Source organism: Ananas comosus, linkage group 9, assembly GCF_001540865.1.
Source record: "Ananas comosus cultivar F153 linkage group 9, ASM154086v1, whole genome shotgun sequence".
Taxonomy (NCBI): domain Eukaryota; kingdom Viridiplantae; phylum Streptophyta; class Magnoliopsida; order Poales; family Bromeliaceae; genus Ananas; species Ananas comosus.
This window is the reverse complement of record NC_033629.1, coordinates 923,691-941,044: the sequence shown is the minus strand read 5'-3', so window position 1 is coordinate 941,044 and position 17,354 is coordinate 923,691. Positions and strand designations below refer to the sequence as shown.

The 17,354-nt window shown below is 37.5% G+C and overlaps 3 protein-coding genes across 6 annotated transcripts; 2 read left to right on the top strand and 1 right to left on the bottom strand.

Moving 5' to 3' along the window:
* Positions 7-10,790, top strand: LOC109715319 (phospholipase A-2-activating protein). Of its 2 annotated transcripts, none has more exons than XM_020240263.1 (22): positions 7-133; positions 394-728; positions 950-1,053; positions 1,691-1,759; positions 1,959-2,019; positions 3,070-3,209; positions 3,699-3,888; positions 4,234-4,295; positions 5,106-5,194; positions 5,467-5,539; positions 5,627-5,686; positions 6,530-6,676; positions 6,784-6,822; positions 6,971-7,008; positions 7,313-7,399; positions 8,238-8,403; positions 8,775-8,852; positions 9,119-9,255; positions 9,414-9,490; positions 9,653-9,722; positions 9,934-9,999; positions 10,238-10,790. In XM_020240263.1, exons 1-22 carry the CDS (start codon positions 74-76, stop codon positions 10,370-10,372), a joined length of 2,283 nt encoding a protein of 760 aa, XP_020095852.1. In that variant the 5' UTR covers positions 7-73; the 3' UTR covers positions 10,373-10,790. The 2 variants fall into 2 exon arrangements, with proteins under 2 accessions (XP_020095852.1, XP_020095853.1); XM_020240264.1 differs by having other exon boundaries at positions 10,224-10,790.
* On the bottom strand, positions 10,973-12,685 carry LOC109715320 (elongation of fatty acids protein 3-like). Its single transcript, XM_020240265.1, has 3 exons — positions 12,312-12,685; positions 11,380-11,984; positions 10,973-11,275 (listed from the first exon to the last, which is right to left on the bottom strand). Exons 1-3 carry the CDS (start codon positions 12,654-12,656, stop codon positions 11,269-11,271), a joined length of 957 nt encoding a protein of 318 aa, XP_020095854.1. The 5' UTR covers positions 12,657-12,685; the 3' UTR covers positions 10,973-11,268.
* LOC109715749 (E3 ubiquitin-protein ligase RNF5-like) lies at positions 15,225-16,989 on the top strand. Of its 3 annotated transcripts, none has more exons than XM_020240892.1 (2): positions 15,225-15,377; positions 16,093-16,989. In XM_020240892.1, exon 2 carries the CDS (start codon positions 16,097-16,099, stop codon positions 16,775-16,777), a length of 681 nt encoding a protein of 226 aa, XP_020096481.1. In that variant the 5' UTR covers positions 15,225-15,377; positions 16,093-16,096; the 3' UTR covers positions 16,778-16,989. The 3 variants fall into 3 exon arrangements, with proteins under 3 accessions (XP_020096481.1, XP_020096482.1, XP_020096483.1); XM_020240893.1 differs by having other exon boundaries at positions 15,237-15,377; positions 16,076-16,989; XM_020240894.1 differs by having other exon boundaries at positions 15,265-15,377; positions 16,096-16,989.

Sequence of the window (17,354 nt, the reverse complement as noted above, 5' to 3'; positions counted from 1 at the left end):
TCGGCGTCCCGTTTCCGAAAGGTTCGTTCTCGTCGTCTCCTAGATTTTCTTAAACCCTGCACGAGTGCGAGAAATGGCGCTCGACAGTGGCGAATTCCGCCTGAGCTGCGAGCTCCGAGGCCACGAAGACGACGTAAGAACCCCTATCCTTCTCTCTCTCTCTTTCGATCTTCGATCTCACTCTTACTCTCTCTTCGTTGCCGTTTCTCGAATCGAACCCTCGAACTCTCCTCTCGATTTGCTTTTAATTTTGCTTAAGATCGATCTCTTCCTAGTTCGCACAACTCCCGCCGATCTCGTTGATCACGGTAAATTTATTGTGAGATACGACGTGAGTGCTCGTAGGAAGTAGGAACCCTAATTTTGTTTTGATCTGGATGGATTCTTGATTAGGTTCGTGGAATCTGCATCTGCGGCGATGTGGGGATCGCGACGTCGTCGAGGGATCGGACGGTTAGGTTCTGGGCGCCGGATCCGGATAAGAAGAACGGATACGTGCTCTCCAAGACATTGGCGGGCCATTCCAGTTTCGTGGGGCCCCTGGTGTGGCTTCCTCCGTCGGATCGTTTCCCGGAGGGCGCGATCGCATCCGGCGGGATGGATACGCTCGTCTTGCTCTCGGATTTGCGTACCGGGCAGGTTGTGGAGACGATGAGGGGCCATCAGTATCAAGTCACTGGTCTTGCTTTGGATGACAATGGCGACATTATCTCCTCATCGATGGACTGGTAAATTTTTTTTTTTTTTTCCTGCTTAGTTATATATCTGTTAGATTACATGCCTTTTGCTGTAACACTATTTATGCACTTTAGAATGCAAGAAATTGGTGGATGGTCTTATCCTGTTTGTTATATTAACTGATTTAACCTAGTTAAATCATTCTAGATATTTTATCTTAAAAGTAATAAAGTTTTGCTCGTTGAATTCATGTATTGAAATTGGGTTGCAGTACAATAAGGAGGTGGAGGAAAGGCCAGGCGGTTGAGTTTTGGGAAGCTCATCAGGTGGCTGTTCAGGCAGTTATTAAACTTCCCTCTGGCGAGTTTGTTACTGGTAATGGCTAATCTTACAGGCTTGATGGTTTTTTGGATTTTTCAACTTTATTCAGAACATTAGTTAAATATTTATTTGGGGAATCAATTTTCAGTCATATCATCTGCCTAATTATACTTTATAGGTTGTGAATATTAATGAACATTACTTGTTCTTACTACTATCCTTCATAAGATTGACCATGTGCTGATTTTTTTCCTTTACTGTTCTATAGTAGGAGATTTCAAACTTCTTTCATGCTGATAATTTTGCAAGTTGCGTCACAGTATATGCATATGTTACTGCATTAACAGTGTCAATTTAGGAGTAGTCTTTCTTTTATTTACATCTTTGTTAGTTTAGCTATAATCTTATGAAGTTGCTAAATAATGCCAACAGACATATTTATGGCATTAATTGGACAATCATACTGGGAAGATGGGATTTATGTGGACTCTTTCCGTGAAGTTTAATTTTTTTGGGAAAAAAGTATACTTTACCAAGTATTCAAGGGTCGTAATAATTTGACATGTGAACTCAAAGTTCCTTATATTAGTTAAGAATTGTTTTAAGTTGTTATTAATCTCATAACACTGCCAAAATTATTTATATAATGATGTGGCACCTAAAATAGTTGATGTTTTATTTGTTGTTCTAGGTTCAAGTGACAGTACTATGAAACTTTGGAAGGGAAGGACTTGCCTGCACACTTTTGTGGGACATGCAGGTTTGCTTTACTTTGTAAATTTACGTTTTTGGCATTAGAGCTAGTGGATTTGGACTGCTCTCTCTTTTTCTCTCTATTTCTATCTTTCTCTTGCTATTTTTTAATTAGTATATGTGTTGCTGTTGTTTTACTGTTGGTGTATTCAGCATTTAGATTATTAGTACTATGTTGCACTAATGCCATGACATTCTTAAAATAGATACTGTTCGAGGTCTAGCTCTTTTACCTGGAGTTGGTATTCTCTCTGCCTCACATGATTGGTAAGTTACTTTTTCATTTATTGATCTTCTTGTTTAAGTGATTTATTGAGAGTTGATTATCAGCAAGTCTTGTAGTGTGGAGGTTTATTTTCCTTGAATAGATTCTTCACGAAATTTTAGATTTTCTAAATGTTGAAATTTTGTAGTGCATATTAACATATATCTAATTGCAGAGAGAAACCTCCATATAAAACTGGTTTAACTGGTAGCAGAATAGGACCTGTCTAGTGGTCTGTTCACTTGTTCTTTGGTTTATCCAAGTTTCGTCTACGTCTGAATAAAATGTTATCAGGTAAAAGCAATATGCATTTTGCCTCTAGATAATTAGGATCACAGCATATTCTTTCTAATCGGTAAAAAGTTTACACAGTTGTTTTTTGTGGATGACATGAGTTCTACTTATATCTATAATAGTCTTCTTTTGTTCTCCTGGATAACAGGATACTATACAGAACTTTTCATGCTTTAGTGGTGGAAAGGAATTTTTATCATATGTCGCCAATTAACTTATTAAGAACCTGGATGGAAGGTTATAGCTGCTGCATTTTCTTCATGCCATTGATTCATGGCTATGAGAAAAATGCACATAGTTAATGCAATCCATAATTTCTGGAGTATGAGATGAAGATGGAATGTTTCTGAATACAAATCAGGAACATCTACTAGTAGTGGAGTGATTGGTTGGGTGTTTAATTTTCAAATGTGTGCTAAAAAATTAGTTGGGAAAAAATTAACAGCTGATAGTAATTTAATGACATGCATCATGCTTGCTTTGAGATGGCTATAGCTGAAAATGAGGAAGAGCTTTTTAATCATATTAGTTTGTGTTCTTGTTCAGTAAAGTTGACAGTCTGCTTCTGTCTGTTACAGAACTTATGATAAGTTTAGTCGCTCTGCTCTTTTTCTCTATATTTGCTTCTCTAGCTTCTCGACATCTATGCCCTACAATTTATCATCCTCACTCTTCCAAGTGATTCTTCTTGGAATGATTTTTATTTTTATTTTTCTTTGAGCCTTTTCTTTTAATATTTTGTTTTGCTTGAATGGCAGCTCAATTAAGCTATGGACACTGACTGGTCAGATACTGATGGAGATGATGGGTCATACTTCTCTGGTATATTCTGTGGCTGCACATTCTTCTGGCCTTGTTGCTAGTGGGAGTGAAGATTGCTTCCTCAAAATATGGAGAGGTGGTCTTTTTTTAAGTTAATCTGCTAATCATTATGGTTTAAAAAGTCCTATGTCTTTTTTTTTTTGGCTAGATATTTTTCAACCGCTCAAAACTTTCCTTACATGCTAGTGTACATGCTGAAACTATTGAATATGTCCAAATGAGTAGTTTACATGTGGAGCGAACTTACAACTTAAAAAGGATTATGCTTTAATTAGAAATCATCGAAACTCTGAGGGTTGTCTCCTGGATGTGTAGAACACCATTTGGATTCCTTACATGTCTTGTGTTTTCTTTTTTCCTTGTTCACAGTAGTTTGAATTTGTGGGCAGATTGTATTTTTGTCTCTTGAATTTGGGCCATTTCATGACTCATGAGTGTTTTTGCTTATCAAAGAATGCACCGTGGATTTTCAGTCGGTTTTGTCTTCTTGATGGGGAAACCTTTTTTAATGAGGTTAGATCGGAGATTACTGAAAGACCATCTGATTTGTGGTCATACAATGCAGATGGGGTGTGTGTTCAAAGCATTGAACACCCTGCTTGTGTTTGGGATGTGAAGTTCTTGGAAAATGGAGATGTTGTGACAGCATGTTCTGATGGAGCTGTTCGGATATGGACATCACATGGCGATCGGATCTCTGATCCACATGCACTTGAAGCTTATGCAGTTGAGCTTTCTCAATACAAAAACAGCAGGTCAGCCAGATCTTAATTATGGCTGGCATATGCTAATTTAGCTGTTGCATCATTCTTTATAGCTTGGTAATAATCTAGTGCATGTTGAAATATATTGGATCATTGTCAGTAAATAATCATTCAGCCATAATCTGCGACTCCTTAGAAAAGTTTTCAGTAACTCATGAAATTCATTCTTTTCCTGTACAACTTAGGAAGTAATTTGTCTGACGTTTGCTTCTTGTCATTTGGAACTGCAGATGAAGAATCCATCATGTGTTATGAATTGTTGTGATGTTTTATGGTATATGATTCCATCTAAGTGCTTTATGTTTTCTTTTAGCATTTGATTGAATTTTTTTGCAGGAAGAAAGTTGGTGGCTTGAAACTGATGGATCTTCCTGGGTTAGAGGCTTTGCAAGTTCCAGGTACTACATTATTTTACTCCTTTGAATTTGTTACAGAATTTTTCCCTCTGTATTTGATGGTCATTGTGCAGTTACATATATGTGTCTATCTTTTTTCAAACAATATTAAATGAAACTGAAGTGGATCATTATGTTGCTCAAATGGGAAGCATTTTATTATGGATTTCAGAATGCATGAAGTATTGATGTTCATTATTTTTTGAGGAAATTGCGAAGGCCCAGTAGTTTCGTATTTGATGGGAATAAGATTGTGTATGGGTTTATAAGGACTAAGCGCTCTAGTGTGGATAACTTGGGCTAAAGCATTTTGGCGCCGGTGGTTTGATCCCAACAAGTTGCTGGTACTAGTGTGTTGGGTCGTTCTATCTGGTATTAGAGTCAAATTGCTAGTCAGAAGTGCAGGGAATGTCTTACATCGCTTGACGGCCTTGGATTACGTGTGTGATTGGGCCTTATGAGGATGTTAGGATCTAAATGGAAAGTGATTGTGATGTAGTCCCATATTTGTTGGGGAAAATATTGTATATAGGATGGAAGGACTAAGCACTCTAATATTAATAAATTAGGTTTAAGCATTTTGGGTTGGTGTTTTGGGCCCAACAAGTTAGTACTAGTGGGCCGGGGTGTTACAGAAATCTGTATACTAATTCATTTGCTACAATTCAGCTATAGATGCATATCTAGGGATTTTGCCTAGTATTTTGTCTGAAGAGTTCGAGTTAATAGGTCGACTGTTCATGACAGTTGCAATTTTTATGGGATACTTTTCTTTTATTTTTATATATTGTATGTATTTGCCTTCTAATTCAGGTACCATCAATGGACAGACAATAGTTATTAGAGAAGGAGACAATGGTGTGGCTTATTCGTGGAATTCTCAAGAGCTGAAGTGGGAGAAAGTATGCTTCTGAATATGCTACTACCTAGTACCCTTCCTCTTCATTATGAAGATGTTTTGAGTTCATATGTTTATCATTTAAGTTCCAACCGAGTCTACAGGAAAAGTGAATCTTCATGTTATAATGCTATTTTTTCCTGTAATTTGTGTGACCTTTTATGATTTATGCAGTTACTCAGTATGTGACTATTGTGGCATCAGCTCATTGTGATGGAGGTATACGTGACCTTTGAGTTATTATAACAGTTTGTTTGTTGTTGACCTTTGTATCAGATTGGTGAAGTTGTTGATGGGCCTGGAGACACTGGGAACGGTCAAGTTAGTGATGGTGTTCGATATGATTATGGTGTGCCAACTCTTCTACTAGTATGGCTATCCTACTAAATATTGCCACTGCGTTCTTTCCTAATTGTCAGGGTTTTGTAAACTGTAGTGTTCGATGTTGATATTGGAGATGGTGAGCCAATTCGCAAATTGCCATATAATCTATCAGGTACTCTGAAACATAGTTTTCCTATATTTCCACTAGCATCAGCTGTTGTATAATAGAACATCCGGTTGCATTTCACTTTATGGTTGAATGCTTGAGCCAATTGTTACATAGCTTTTTATACGGCAATCCACTGTTATTTTGGTAATTAGCTGCATTATTTTACATTTGGAAGAGCCTGAATTTAAGGTATTGATGCACATTTCGTATTATTTTTAAGTTAATTTAGAGGTTTTGACATGAAATTTGTACTTTAATATGTCATTATCAAATTTTGAGCTTGCAATTCATAATTTTCCGGAACCCAAGGTTTTCAAGGAACCACCTGGGCATCTAGCAAGGATTTTATGCCGTGCATCTTATTTGTATTAATGTACTAGACTGCTTCGTAAATTATTCCTTAGTGACCCTCGGCGTGATTTTTTGTCTTGATGCTGTGCATTGATGTGCACGGGAAATTGGTGGACATAACTTTCGTGAAAATTTTTCTTGAGATTTATTACACTTCTCTTTTGGCGTTTTGAGCTTTTAGGTTGTTCAACATATTTTAGCAGCCATCTAGATTCTTAAGTTTAATCCTAAAAGGTTCAGTAAACCACAAGTGATCAATATGACATCTAGGATTTGATTACTGTTATTATTGTCCCATGTTGTAACGCACATAAGAAATAAGAATGATTGGCATTTCTGATATTTATGTTTTTCTTCTCATCGGCTCATAATCTAGCCTGCTATATTTTGGTCTTTCTATCATTTGGTCAGAAAAAAATGTATCTGATTGTTGGTTTAATTTCTCGTATAAACGATTTGACATCTTTTTTCTTATCCGGTTTGTTTTGTTTGCAGATAATCCATATGCTGTTGCTGACAAGTGGCTTCTCAAAGAAAATCTGCCACTTTCGTATCGCCAACAAGTAGTAGAGTTTATACTGCAGAATACTGGGCAAAGAAATTCTGTTCCAGATCCATCATTGCGGGATCCTTTTACTGGATGTAAGAATAAATATCTCTATGATCCTCCTTTTCTCTTCGTGGGATAATTCATGGGTGTTTGTGTTTACTTCTCCATGGTTATTAGTAACCTCATAATCATTCTTCAGCTAGCGCCTATATACCTGGGGAACCTTCATTTTCAACAGGTATGCTTTTGCAGCGAACTTGGACTATTCTAATTTTGTATTGGATCTTAAAAGAGAGTGACTTTTCTTGCTCTGAAACACCCCTCACTACAAGAAAAAGTTTGTATTTTTTAACTTTTTTCTGTTTTCCTTTTCATGTGCTTCACAGTTAGTGCTCCGAAACCAACTTTCAAACATATTCCGAAGGTATTCAATTCATCTTTTCTTCATGTTTGTGTTACCAGTGGTCAGAACATTTTCCTGTATGAGCAATTTCCACTGTTACCACATTTTGGAGCCTGCAGCTACTAATATACACACGCTAATTTATTTTCATGACCCTACTTGAATCATATTCCTGAATAGTTCTGATGTTGGTTCTATAATTTGTTGCTACGCATAGTATTAGCAGCGTTAATTCTTTTTGTATCACTCTTTAACTTGATCAGTCACCTATTACACCAGTTTACAAGCATATATGATGTTGTTTACCTTTAATTGGCTTTTGCAGAAAGGGATGCTCTTGTTTGACTCGGCCCAGTTTGATGGAATTCTAAAGAAAATATCTGAATTCAACACCAAACTACAATCTAACATGGTAATTTCTTATAATTCGATAGTACTGAATGTGTTTTGTAGTCCTATATTCATACATTTTCTTTTTGGCCTATTGGCTTCTTTTTCTGTAGGCCCTGTTAATTGCATTCGATTTTTTTTTTTTGCATTAAAGAATTATCAATGGTTTGTTTAATAACATTCTTCAATGTTCGTTGTGCTCTAATGCTCATCAATGAGAGACTATATTATGGTCCATGGTGGTCAAAAGCTTAAGCAATTATCATCCAGATCACACTCACAAATTAAGAAATATTTTTGCTTATATCGTTCATTACAGATGACATGACACTGAATGCTGTTGCCACAATCAGTAAAGCAAGTCAAATGGCTGTTTTCAAGCTCTCTACAGTTTGTTTATTTACTAGGAATGTACCCGGGTATTAGTGTTACCCGTGGCCTCAGCCGTACTGATGAAGTAAAAGCTGTTGAATTCAAGCTTGTGTGTCCAAGCCGCTTCAACTTAAACTGGCTCAAAAATCCTCAAGTTTACCTATAGCTGGCCAAGGTTGGCGCCCCCGTTTTCTCCTATTGACAGCAATGTGCACACCAAAGAATAAAAAAAAGAGAAATCTTGGAGGAATCAATGCTAGCATTATTGCAGTACTACAAATAGAATAGCAGTATATTTATGAAGTAAACCAATATCTTTTTACTTTTAGGAGCAAAACAATTAGCTTGGCATAACAAAAGTAGAACTCTTGAAGTAGATTTTTTCGACCTCCCATTTTTCCTTGGATACAAAATTTTTACGATGTGAATTAAGGATGAAGCCTTGCTATTACTAAAGCTTCGTGGTTTAATTTTTTATCTCTGTCCAGGAGCAGAAACCATTGTCTTTGTCAGAGCTCGAGTTGTCAAGATTGGCTGCCATTGTACAAGTATTGAAAGATACATCACACTATCATTCCAGTAGTTTTGCGGATGCTGACATTACTTTGTTGTTTAATTTGCTGAAGTCCTGGCCTCTTGCGATGATGTTTCCCGGTATATCCTGTACTGACTATTTCTTTGTGGAGATTAGTTGGCATCTCTCAGTAATCACTTTTACTTAATTACGTAATCATGGGGTAACAATTGTGCTTGAAGCTGTATTTGTGACTCTAGATGCTTATCAGCATGATCATTTTGGCATCAAGAATATAAACAACTACAATATATCTTGCCTGCGACTTGTCCTGTGTATCTTTCGTGGTTGTGGATGCTTGCCATTTGTTGTGACCTTTCTCTGCTCTAGAAAGTTGATTTTATTATAATATTTTAATCAATGTCATTCTCGTAACCCTATGCTCATATTTACCAGGTCTGCTGTTCAGACTTGCTATACATCTGACCTAATTTCTCTTTCCACCATGCAGTTATAGATACTTTAAGGATGTTTATCTTGCATCCTGATGGAGCTAGTTTACTTCTCAAGCACATTGAGAGCGGAAATGGTATGCACATAAAGCTTTTTTCTGGTGTCTGATGTTTAATTTAGATGAGATTTTTTTGACTTCCCATGCAGTTAATGGTTTGTTATAGTCTAGGGATTTCTTGAGCTAAAGCTGACACACTGTACTAGTTGCCATTAATTAGCTTCTACATAAAGAGAGAAGAAAGTGGTATTTCCAGCATGGCAATGATGTAGATTGCAGAATGTTGCTTTATTTTTATCTATTGTAATACCCTATCTGATATGCAGTCTTTTATATTGTGACAGATGTGCTGATGGAGACATTCAAGAAGGCCATGATGAGTCCTGTACAACCTGCTAATATATTAACTATCATTCGAGCTGTTACTAACCTTTTCAGGCATTCATTTTTCTTCCCGTGGTTACAATCCCATTGTAGTGAGGTTGGTTCTTGGTTATTACGGAAGAAGGGTTCTTTGTTATTGATACGAGTATACATTTTTCTTTTATTAATTCGAGAAAAATGGTTGAAACCAATCACTGAAGCTTTGATTATTGATTGCTTATTATTAACAGCTGGCATTCATCTTTGATATTGCAGATTCTGGATGGACTGTCTAATTGCGTTCCAACTTTTAACAAGAATGCACATTTATCATATGCGACACTAATACTAAAGTAAGTGATTTGTTGTGTGGAACTTATGTGTATATTGTTAAATCTGCCATAGCGATTTAGAATCTCTGTGCTGTTGGAAAAGTGATTCACTTTGGTCGTCCTACATGATATCATTGATTCCAATAGCCATCATTAATAACTGGTTTTGCTTTTCCATTGCAGTTATTCTGTGCTTTTGAGTGAATTGAAGGATAAAGACGGTCAGGCTCAAGTGCTCTCTGCAGCTCTTGAAGTATGCTAGTTTGAGCTACATTTTCAAAAATGTTACTCTTCTCTCTCTCTCCCTCTCTATCTCATGCACACATGCGTGCGTACATTCCGTAAATGGAGTGTGCACACAAAGCTTAATATCTTTGATATTCCTTGTTTTTGACTCTTAAACTTGCTACATTTTCCGTGTTGCCTTTTTCTAGTATTTTACTTATCCCTATTATGGCGGTCAGATTGCAGAAGATGCGAATCAAGATGCTGACTCAAGATTTCGAGCACTGGTGGCGATTGGATCTCTTGTATCCTTTTCAAACTTATAGCTGCAATTATTCTATCTTTTTGGCCCAAGGGATCATACTTTTCACAGCCGAAGCTTGAAATTAACCGTAGTAGAAAGTATTCCTGAACTTTTTCTGCTTCTTCGTGAAGTCCTCTTGATCCTTTGATCAAGTAAATTATATCTTTTTTGCTTTCGTTATTTTATTTTAGTAGGTGTAATGTTTACCTGATATCCTTAACCTAGATGCGGAATAATAGATGCTAGTAGGTCTTATGAAGCCGATTGCCATTGATTTTGATGTTCAAAGTATCGCTAAAGCTGCCAAAGGTTCGAAGGAGTCGAAGATTGCTGAAGTGGGGGCTGACATTGAGCTTATACTAAAGGCGACATAAAAGTAAAAGTAAATCTGTTGGCGTGTGATGTAACTTCAACCTTTTCCTCAATTTCTCCTCCTTGTTGTTTACTGGTTTTCTCGAGGCCGCTTTCGTACGAATCTGTGCCTGTATTGCCTAATATCTACTCTGAACGACATATGTCATTCTTATTGACGGATTATTACTTAAACAAATAGCACAAGGAGTGAGAATGGAATATTACTGAAACAAATAGCACTAGGAACAAGAAGAATAGAATGGCAGGCCAAGACAGAAGCTCCTAATGCTGATCAAGCAGCCATTGTAAATGGTCGTATCGGATGGTTGAGGTTGTGAGATCGCTGAACTAATGTGCGATTAATTCTGGATGCTGGTTAGTGAAGAACAAATTCTTTTTGAGAAAATTGAATATAAGTATAACATGCTTGCTGTGTACCGTCGTTACTCTTTGAACGTGGATGGATATTTGTCTTCTCGCTGCCGCTTATCTGCTATTACCTACGCTATATGCCAACTCGTGACACTTTTTCTTGTCATACTATGACTGATTTGGTTCTTTTAAATGCTTTCATTATGTGTTGTTCAATTGTCTGAACCCCCCATTACTCGCATTTGATAAATGAAGTGTTTGATAAATTTGATAGATGACCGGGACTTTCAGAATCTGGTATTTAACCCTTTATACATTTGCCCGGTATAAGCTGTTGCTTGTTTCTAGTATGATACATGCACGCGCATACCATGCCCATGACGCTCTCATTTTTTTTTTTTAAATTATTATTATCATAGATCACCGCTAAAATTCACACACGAAATAACATTCTGTCTCGTCAACATTACATTTGCTATCACCTGCTGCAGGCACCTTACAGCAACATGCGGGATTTTCCTCTTTCTTTCTCTTTATTTTCTTCTTAATATCTACACATTAGAAAGAATTGGAAAAAAAAAAAAAAAACAAAACCAGAATGAAGGCACCTCCTCTGTAAGCCAACCCAAATATGGTCGCGTCGACGCAACCTCACCTGTCCTTCGCCCCTTTGTCCTCCCCCTTGGACGGAGCTCGACGACCTCGCCGGCGACGCCAATGGCGCGTGCTCCCGCAATCGTCGTCGCATCCCACGGCCTTCCTCCTCCACCTCTTCTCCCTGTAGTGGGCGTAGCAGTCGAGGAAGATCCACAGGAGCCCCGCGTTGAGGACGGAGTTGAACGCCCACGCGCCGATGCCGCTGCACCCCCCGGATCGGCGGCCGCCGAAGTGGAGCACGAGGACCCCCACATGGCAGGCGACGTTGCACCACAGGAGCCCCACCTGACACCCCATCACCACCGTCGCCGGGGGCGGCGCCGCCCCATCTCCCCTGGCGGCGGCGGCGCAGATCCAGAAGCGGTATCCGAAGACGAGGACGTGGGCGAGGGAGGCGGCGAGGATGGCGAGGACCTGGAAGGACTGGGAGAACTCGAGCCAGAGGAAGGGCATGGCCACCAGGGCGCACTGCGCCGCCACGCGCGCCACGGGCCGCCGCCGCCGCCGCAGCACCGCGAAGAGCGCGCGCGGCAGGTGCAGGTACCGCGACAGGTAGAAGGCGTAGCTCCAGAAGAACACGCGCCCCGACGGCCGGGTCCCCACCTGTTTCCCAATTCCAATTAACGTCCGCGTCAAAATATATATTTTTTACAATTAATTCGACGTTGTTATTATTATTCAAATTATTTAAATTTGATGGAACACCTCCAACTCTATTATTTTTTTTTTAAAAAAAAATGTTAAAAAAATTAAGATAGGCATTTCTAATGATATTTATTACAAAGTTGAGGGGGCAATTTCAAAATTGCCCCTATGTTAAGGTCCCAACGTGTTCTAGTTAAACAACAACAACAACAACAGTGTAACCTTCTATAGTAATAAAATAAAGAAAATGCATGCATGCATGCATGCATGATTGTGAACACGCACCGGAAAGCAGAGGAGCCAGTGAAGCGGCGACGCCATGTGAAGGCGCCGCCACGACCACCGCGTGTCGCGGATCTCAGCGGCGGTGGAGAGGAGGGTTCCGACGAAGATGATGGCGGAGACAGCAGCAACAGCGAGAGAGTGGAGGGCCGGGATGGGGCCGAGAGGGACGGGGCGGCTCCGCCCGAGCAGGTTGAGGAGGAAGTGGAGCGAGACGGCTAGGACCGCGAATAAGGAGAGGGAGACGATGAGCGACGGCCACGTCGCGAGCCACAATTGATCGGCACCCCACCTGAACCCCACGATAGCCGGGTGCTCAGATAACCAGTAGCTGATTCCTCCTCTCATTTCTATTCCTATTTCTATTCCTATTCCGATTGATTTGTTTCAAACCGTGATCTAAAAACAAAGAAGTAAGAACAGAAATAAGAGGTTTAATTACTTATAATATAAGAGATTGGGAGTAGAGAAATGAGGAGGGATTTCCTTTGACCAAGGACAAGGACTTGTGGCGGGTACGTACTTTGATTTCTTCAAGTTTGAATATTTAATGTAGAAAAATGTATAGGATCTAGAAACTTTGGAATTCTATGATCTTAGCCATTCATACATCCTTGGTTTGTTGAGTTAGATGTCCATTCAAGTTATCATTGATATTCTTAGTTGGTGATGCTGTAATTGTGATTAACTATGACCAGAAAACATCTAGAGGGTCATCAACTATAAAGGTGTTCCACGGATTCTACGTACTTTATACGCATTTATTTTATTAGTTAATTCTCTTCTGGATGAGACGTTTTTGGCATGTCTAATTCCAATTTGTTGGAACAATCTAAAACATGCTCCAAATTTTTAAAAAATAATTATAACCATTCAATTATATTTGTAAGCATAGCTTCCAAATTCGAGACATACATAATGCATGCTAATTTAAAAACCTCCCATCATGCTTAGAAGATAGGGGGGCGTTTGGTTCGGCTGGTGTAAAACGAACCGGAAATTTATTTTCGGCATAAAAAATAATTTTTCGCTTTTTTGGGTTCTCCGTAAAAATATTTTCTACGGATTTAGTAAAAAATTAAAATTTTTATTTTTCGCTAATTGTTTGACGGAAAACGAAAATTCATGCTGCGTAATTTTTTATCATTCTTTTTACCGAACCAAACAAATATTATTATTTTTTTCAACCAAACAAATATCGATGCAAAAGTATTTTTTTTCTTACAAACTAAGCACTACATAACATAAAATTTTTTTTTTCACAAAAAAATTAATTTTTATCATTTTAGGTTGAACCAAACAGACCCTTAACAAGGGATGCATGCCACCACCTCACTATTAAATTTTACTGGTCTACTTTAAATACACAATTTTTTAACTTGAATTTTAGTTAATACTATATTATACAGCAATACAATTTTCTCTTAAAGGCACGCTTGATTCGAATTATGTAAAATTACAGAGTATATCGATATATTCAGGTATCTTAGATTTCTAAATTAGTGCGTTTGGTTTAATACAGTAATGTAATTCTGGATTACAGTGTTTATAATATTACTATATTTAGTTCAGTCTACAAAATTCAGTAATTAATCTTGACAATAAAATATAATTTATTTCGAAATTGCCTTTAGATATATTTAGCAATTTTTTTTATTGATTACAAATAATATTTCTTTTTACAAAATTTTATTTTAAATAATTTAAATTTTTAAAATTTTAACTTTTAAATTTGAACAAAAATATAAAATTTTAGATTTAAATTTTAAAATTTAATTTAAAATTTAAAATTTAATTTAAATTTTAAATTGAAATTTAAAAAAAATAAAATTTGAAGTTTAAAAATTTACAAATTAAATTTGAAATATTTAAAAATTTAAATTTTGAATTTAAAATTTAATAGTTGACAATTTAAATTTTAAATTAAAATTTTAAATACATAACATATTGAAAGAATTTCGAGAGTTGAATAGGTAAAATTATAATTTTACATAATACAAGATTAATCGTCTTGAGTAATCAATATACACAGACCCTCGTAATATTTTGGATATAATCTTTTTTTTTTATAATCGCTCCAATACGAACAGATTACTCATAGGGTGCGTTTGATTCGCGCTATCTTTTAAAGATTCCTAGTAATCAATGGGTATAAAAAAATATGACGGTGTTTGCTAAACGCACTAAGTAATCATGTGTAATATTGAATTCATTTGGGAATAAGATTCACCCCAAAGTACTAATCTCATTCCCGCCTGTGGGTATCTTCATATTAAAGGATTGGAGTAATCATAATATGTATAATCTCTTTCTTTCTTCATACCGCGCCGCTAATTGATATTATTTTTCTTTACCTCTACACCTTATATCTTTCTCTGAACTTTTTTTCTCTCTCTAACTAAGCTTTCTCTCTCTCTCTCTCTTTCTAAAATTTCAACTCTCTCACTCCCTCTAATTTCGACTATATTTTTTTTCTATTTTTTTAATTATGCTCTCTCTCTCTAACTTATACTCTCTCTCTCTTTTCTAAAAAAATGTTTAAACTTTTGGTAACATTATTTAAAAATAAATAAATAAATAAATAAATAAATAAATTGTATATTTTTTGTAATATTAAATAATATGGCTAATTAATATTAGCGTGCGAACCAAACACAGGAATTCCACATTCTTAGTAATAGGATGAATAGGAATAAGATTCTCGAATATCTTTTATTTCTAGTAATCTTTCATAATGCGAACCAAACGACACCCATTGGATTATTTGTAATCCTCTCAGAATAATCCAAATCAAACCCATTTAAATCTCAACACGTGTCAGCTTCTTACTGTCTCCAATTGCACGGACTCTAACTAAAAATATAATAATATAAATAAATAAATCCGATAACCGTCCAAGGATCCGAAACCAGCAAACACGGGCCGAAAAAGATATATTGTTTGTTTTTTTTTCATATTCAATATTTTATTTGCACATATATATTTCTTCCCTTTCATAGTAGTGAGAGAGGACTCCTCGTCTCCGCTGATTCCATTTCGCATCGTCACCGATTCTTCGCGAGTTCTCAGGTGCGCGATCCACTCCCCCGACCCTCTCATTTTTCTCCGATTTTCATCTTTTTTTAATCGCTTAATTATTTCCTTTTTAAGATTCTTTCTCATCCATTTCGATCCCTTTTTCACAGTAATTCGTTGTACTTTTCTTTGATTTCTAACTACTAATTGGTCTGATCGTTGATTGTATGCGGCGAGGAACCCTCGATTTGAGGTTTTATGCCTTTGATCTATGGTATGTGTACTAGATTCGTTCTAGGGTTTCTGTAGGGTTATGTAGTCTTGATCCCCTTATGGATTGATCTTCGTAGAGGGTATTAACTGGGATTTTTTAGTGGTTTGTGGAATCGCTTAATCGCCTTTAACAAAAAACTTAGAATTATTAAATGTCATTGATTGATTGGTGGTTTGGCTATTCTCTGGTAGGGTTTCTTCACAAGTTACTATGTTGGATCTATGTTTATTAGACAGATTTGTGATCCTACCAAAGCAGTATCTGACTTGTTCGTCTGTGTAAAAATGAAAATTTTGGTGTTCTCCTCTTTTGTTATATTACAAAAGCTTCAGAAAATTGGGGATTTGGTATCAATTTGAGAGGTTTGTGATTCTATAGAAGGCTTTCATCAATCATTTGTAAATTTATTTCATCACAAGTGGATGTAGTTGTTGTTTATGCTTTGTGTATTATAGGCTTCTTTTTCCCCTTATTGTAGTCTATCATTTGTTGTAGAAGGATGGCTAGTGGGTTTGGGGAATCTACGAGCAGAGATCCCCCAAACCCATCTTTCTCGAGTAATGCCAGTAGCAATGATCTCGCCGGTAGTTTCGAATGCAACATCTGCTTCGAATTGGCCCAGGATCCCATAGTAACACTATGTGGCCACCTCTTCTGCTGGCCCTGCCTCTATGAATGGCTCCACGTCCACGCCCACTCTCCCGAATGCCCTGTTTGTAAAGCCATTGTTGAAGAGGACAAATTAGTCCCTCTTTACGGTCGGGGAAAGACAACCACCGACCCGCGATCCAAAACAATGCCAGGTGTGCAGATCCCAAACCGCCCAACGGGGCAGAGGCCAGCCACCGCTCCTCAAACTGACCCTAACCATTATGCAAACCCAAACCCGTGGTTTGTGGGTGGGGCCCCGGTGGCCAATGGGAGGTGGGGGAACTACACTTTCTCGGCCGCTATTGGTGGATTGTTCCCTTTACTTAGCTTCCAAGTTCATGGATTTCCGGATGCGGCAGCATATGGACCTGGTGCGGGATTTCCCCATGGGTATGGTCATTCATTTCATGGATGGCATGGTCATGGGTTCCCGCGACATGTGCATCATGGGCAGCAGGCGGATGTCTATCTCAAGGTGCTGTTGATTCTGGTCGGCGTTCTTGTAGTTGCTAGCCTTGTTGCATTTTAAATTGGAGTGTTGCTTTATAGCTGTGCAATAATGTCCTTATTTAGGCTCTAAATGCATAAGTGTGCTTCCTTATTTGTCTTTGCCAATGCAATTCACACCTGTGTGGAATTGTTTATTATTTGTACGTATCTTGACAAACCAGAGATGGTTTGCTGTTATAGAGTTGGTTTTACTATTATACTACTTGCAATAAACAGTATGCTATTTCTTTATCTTTGTTCTTTTAACTGCTTGTTGCTGATATTACGGGGCATTGTTTAAAGTAAGTTATATTTATTTCTTTGTAAAATAATAGATATTTGTACAAAGGCATGGTCCACTAACCGGTAGGTTTCTGTAATTGGAGAACACAAGACAGTAGTAATTTAGTTTGAAGTGGTTTCAACCCAACTTCGTGCGGTTTTAGCAATCTCCTTTCCTCAATAATCATATAGAATTATATTGGCCAACCATTCCATATCGTATGGAGTTATATTGGTCAACCATTACATATCGTATGGAGTTATATTGGCCAACCATTCCATGTCCTTCTTTGCAGTTGTTGGTTATGGTAAATGTCATAGGGGTTCTTTTGGCT

Bases quoted from the DNA above. Each gene is read 5' to 3' on its own strand.
- LOC109715319 (XM_020240263.1), top strand. From the start codon at position 74: ATGGCGCTCGACAGTGGCGAATTCCGCCTGAGCTGCGAGCTCCGAGGC. The intron at 3,889-4,233 runs GTCAGCCAGATC...ATTTTTTTGCAG, and splicing joins TCTCAATACAAAAACAGCAG to GAAGAAAGTTGGTGGCTTGA. The intron at 4,296-5,105 runs GTACTACATTAT...CTTCTAATTCAG, and splicing joins AGAGGCTTTGCAAGTTCCAG to GTACCATCAATGGACAGACA.
- LOC109715749 (XM_020240892.1), top strand. From the start codon at position 16,097: ATGGCTAGTGGGTTTGGGGAATCTACGAGCAGAGATCCCCCAAACCCA.
- LOC109715320 (XM_020240265.1), bottom strand. From the start codon at position 12,656: ATGAGAGGAGGAATCAGCTACTGGTTATCTGAGCACCCGGCTATCGTG. The intron at 11,985-12,311 runs GTGCGTGTTCAC...ATTGGGAAACAG, and splicing joins ACTGGCTCCTCTGCTTTCCG to GTGGGGACCCGGCCGTCGGG.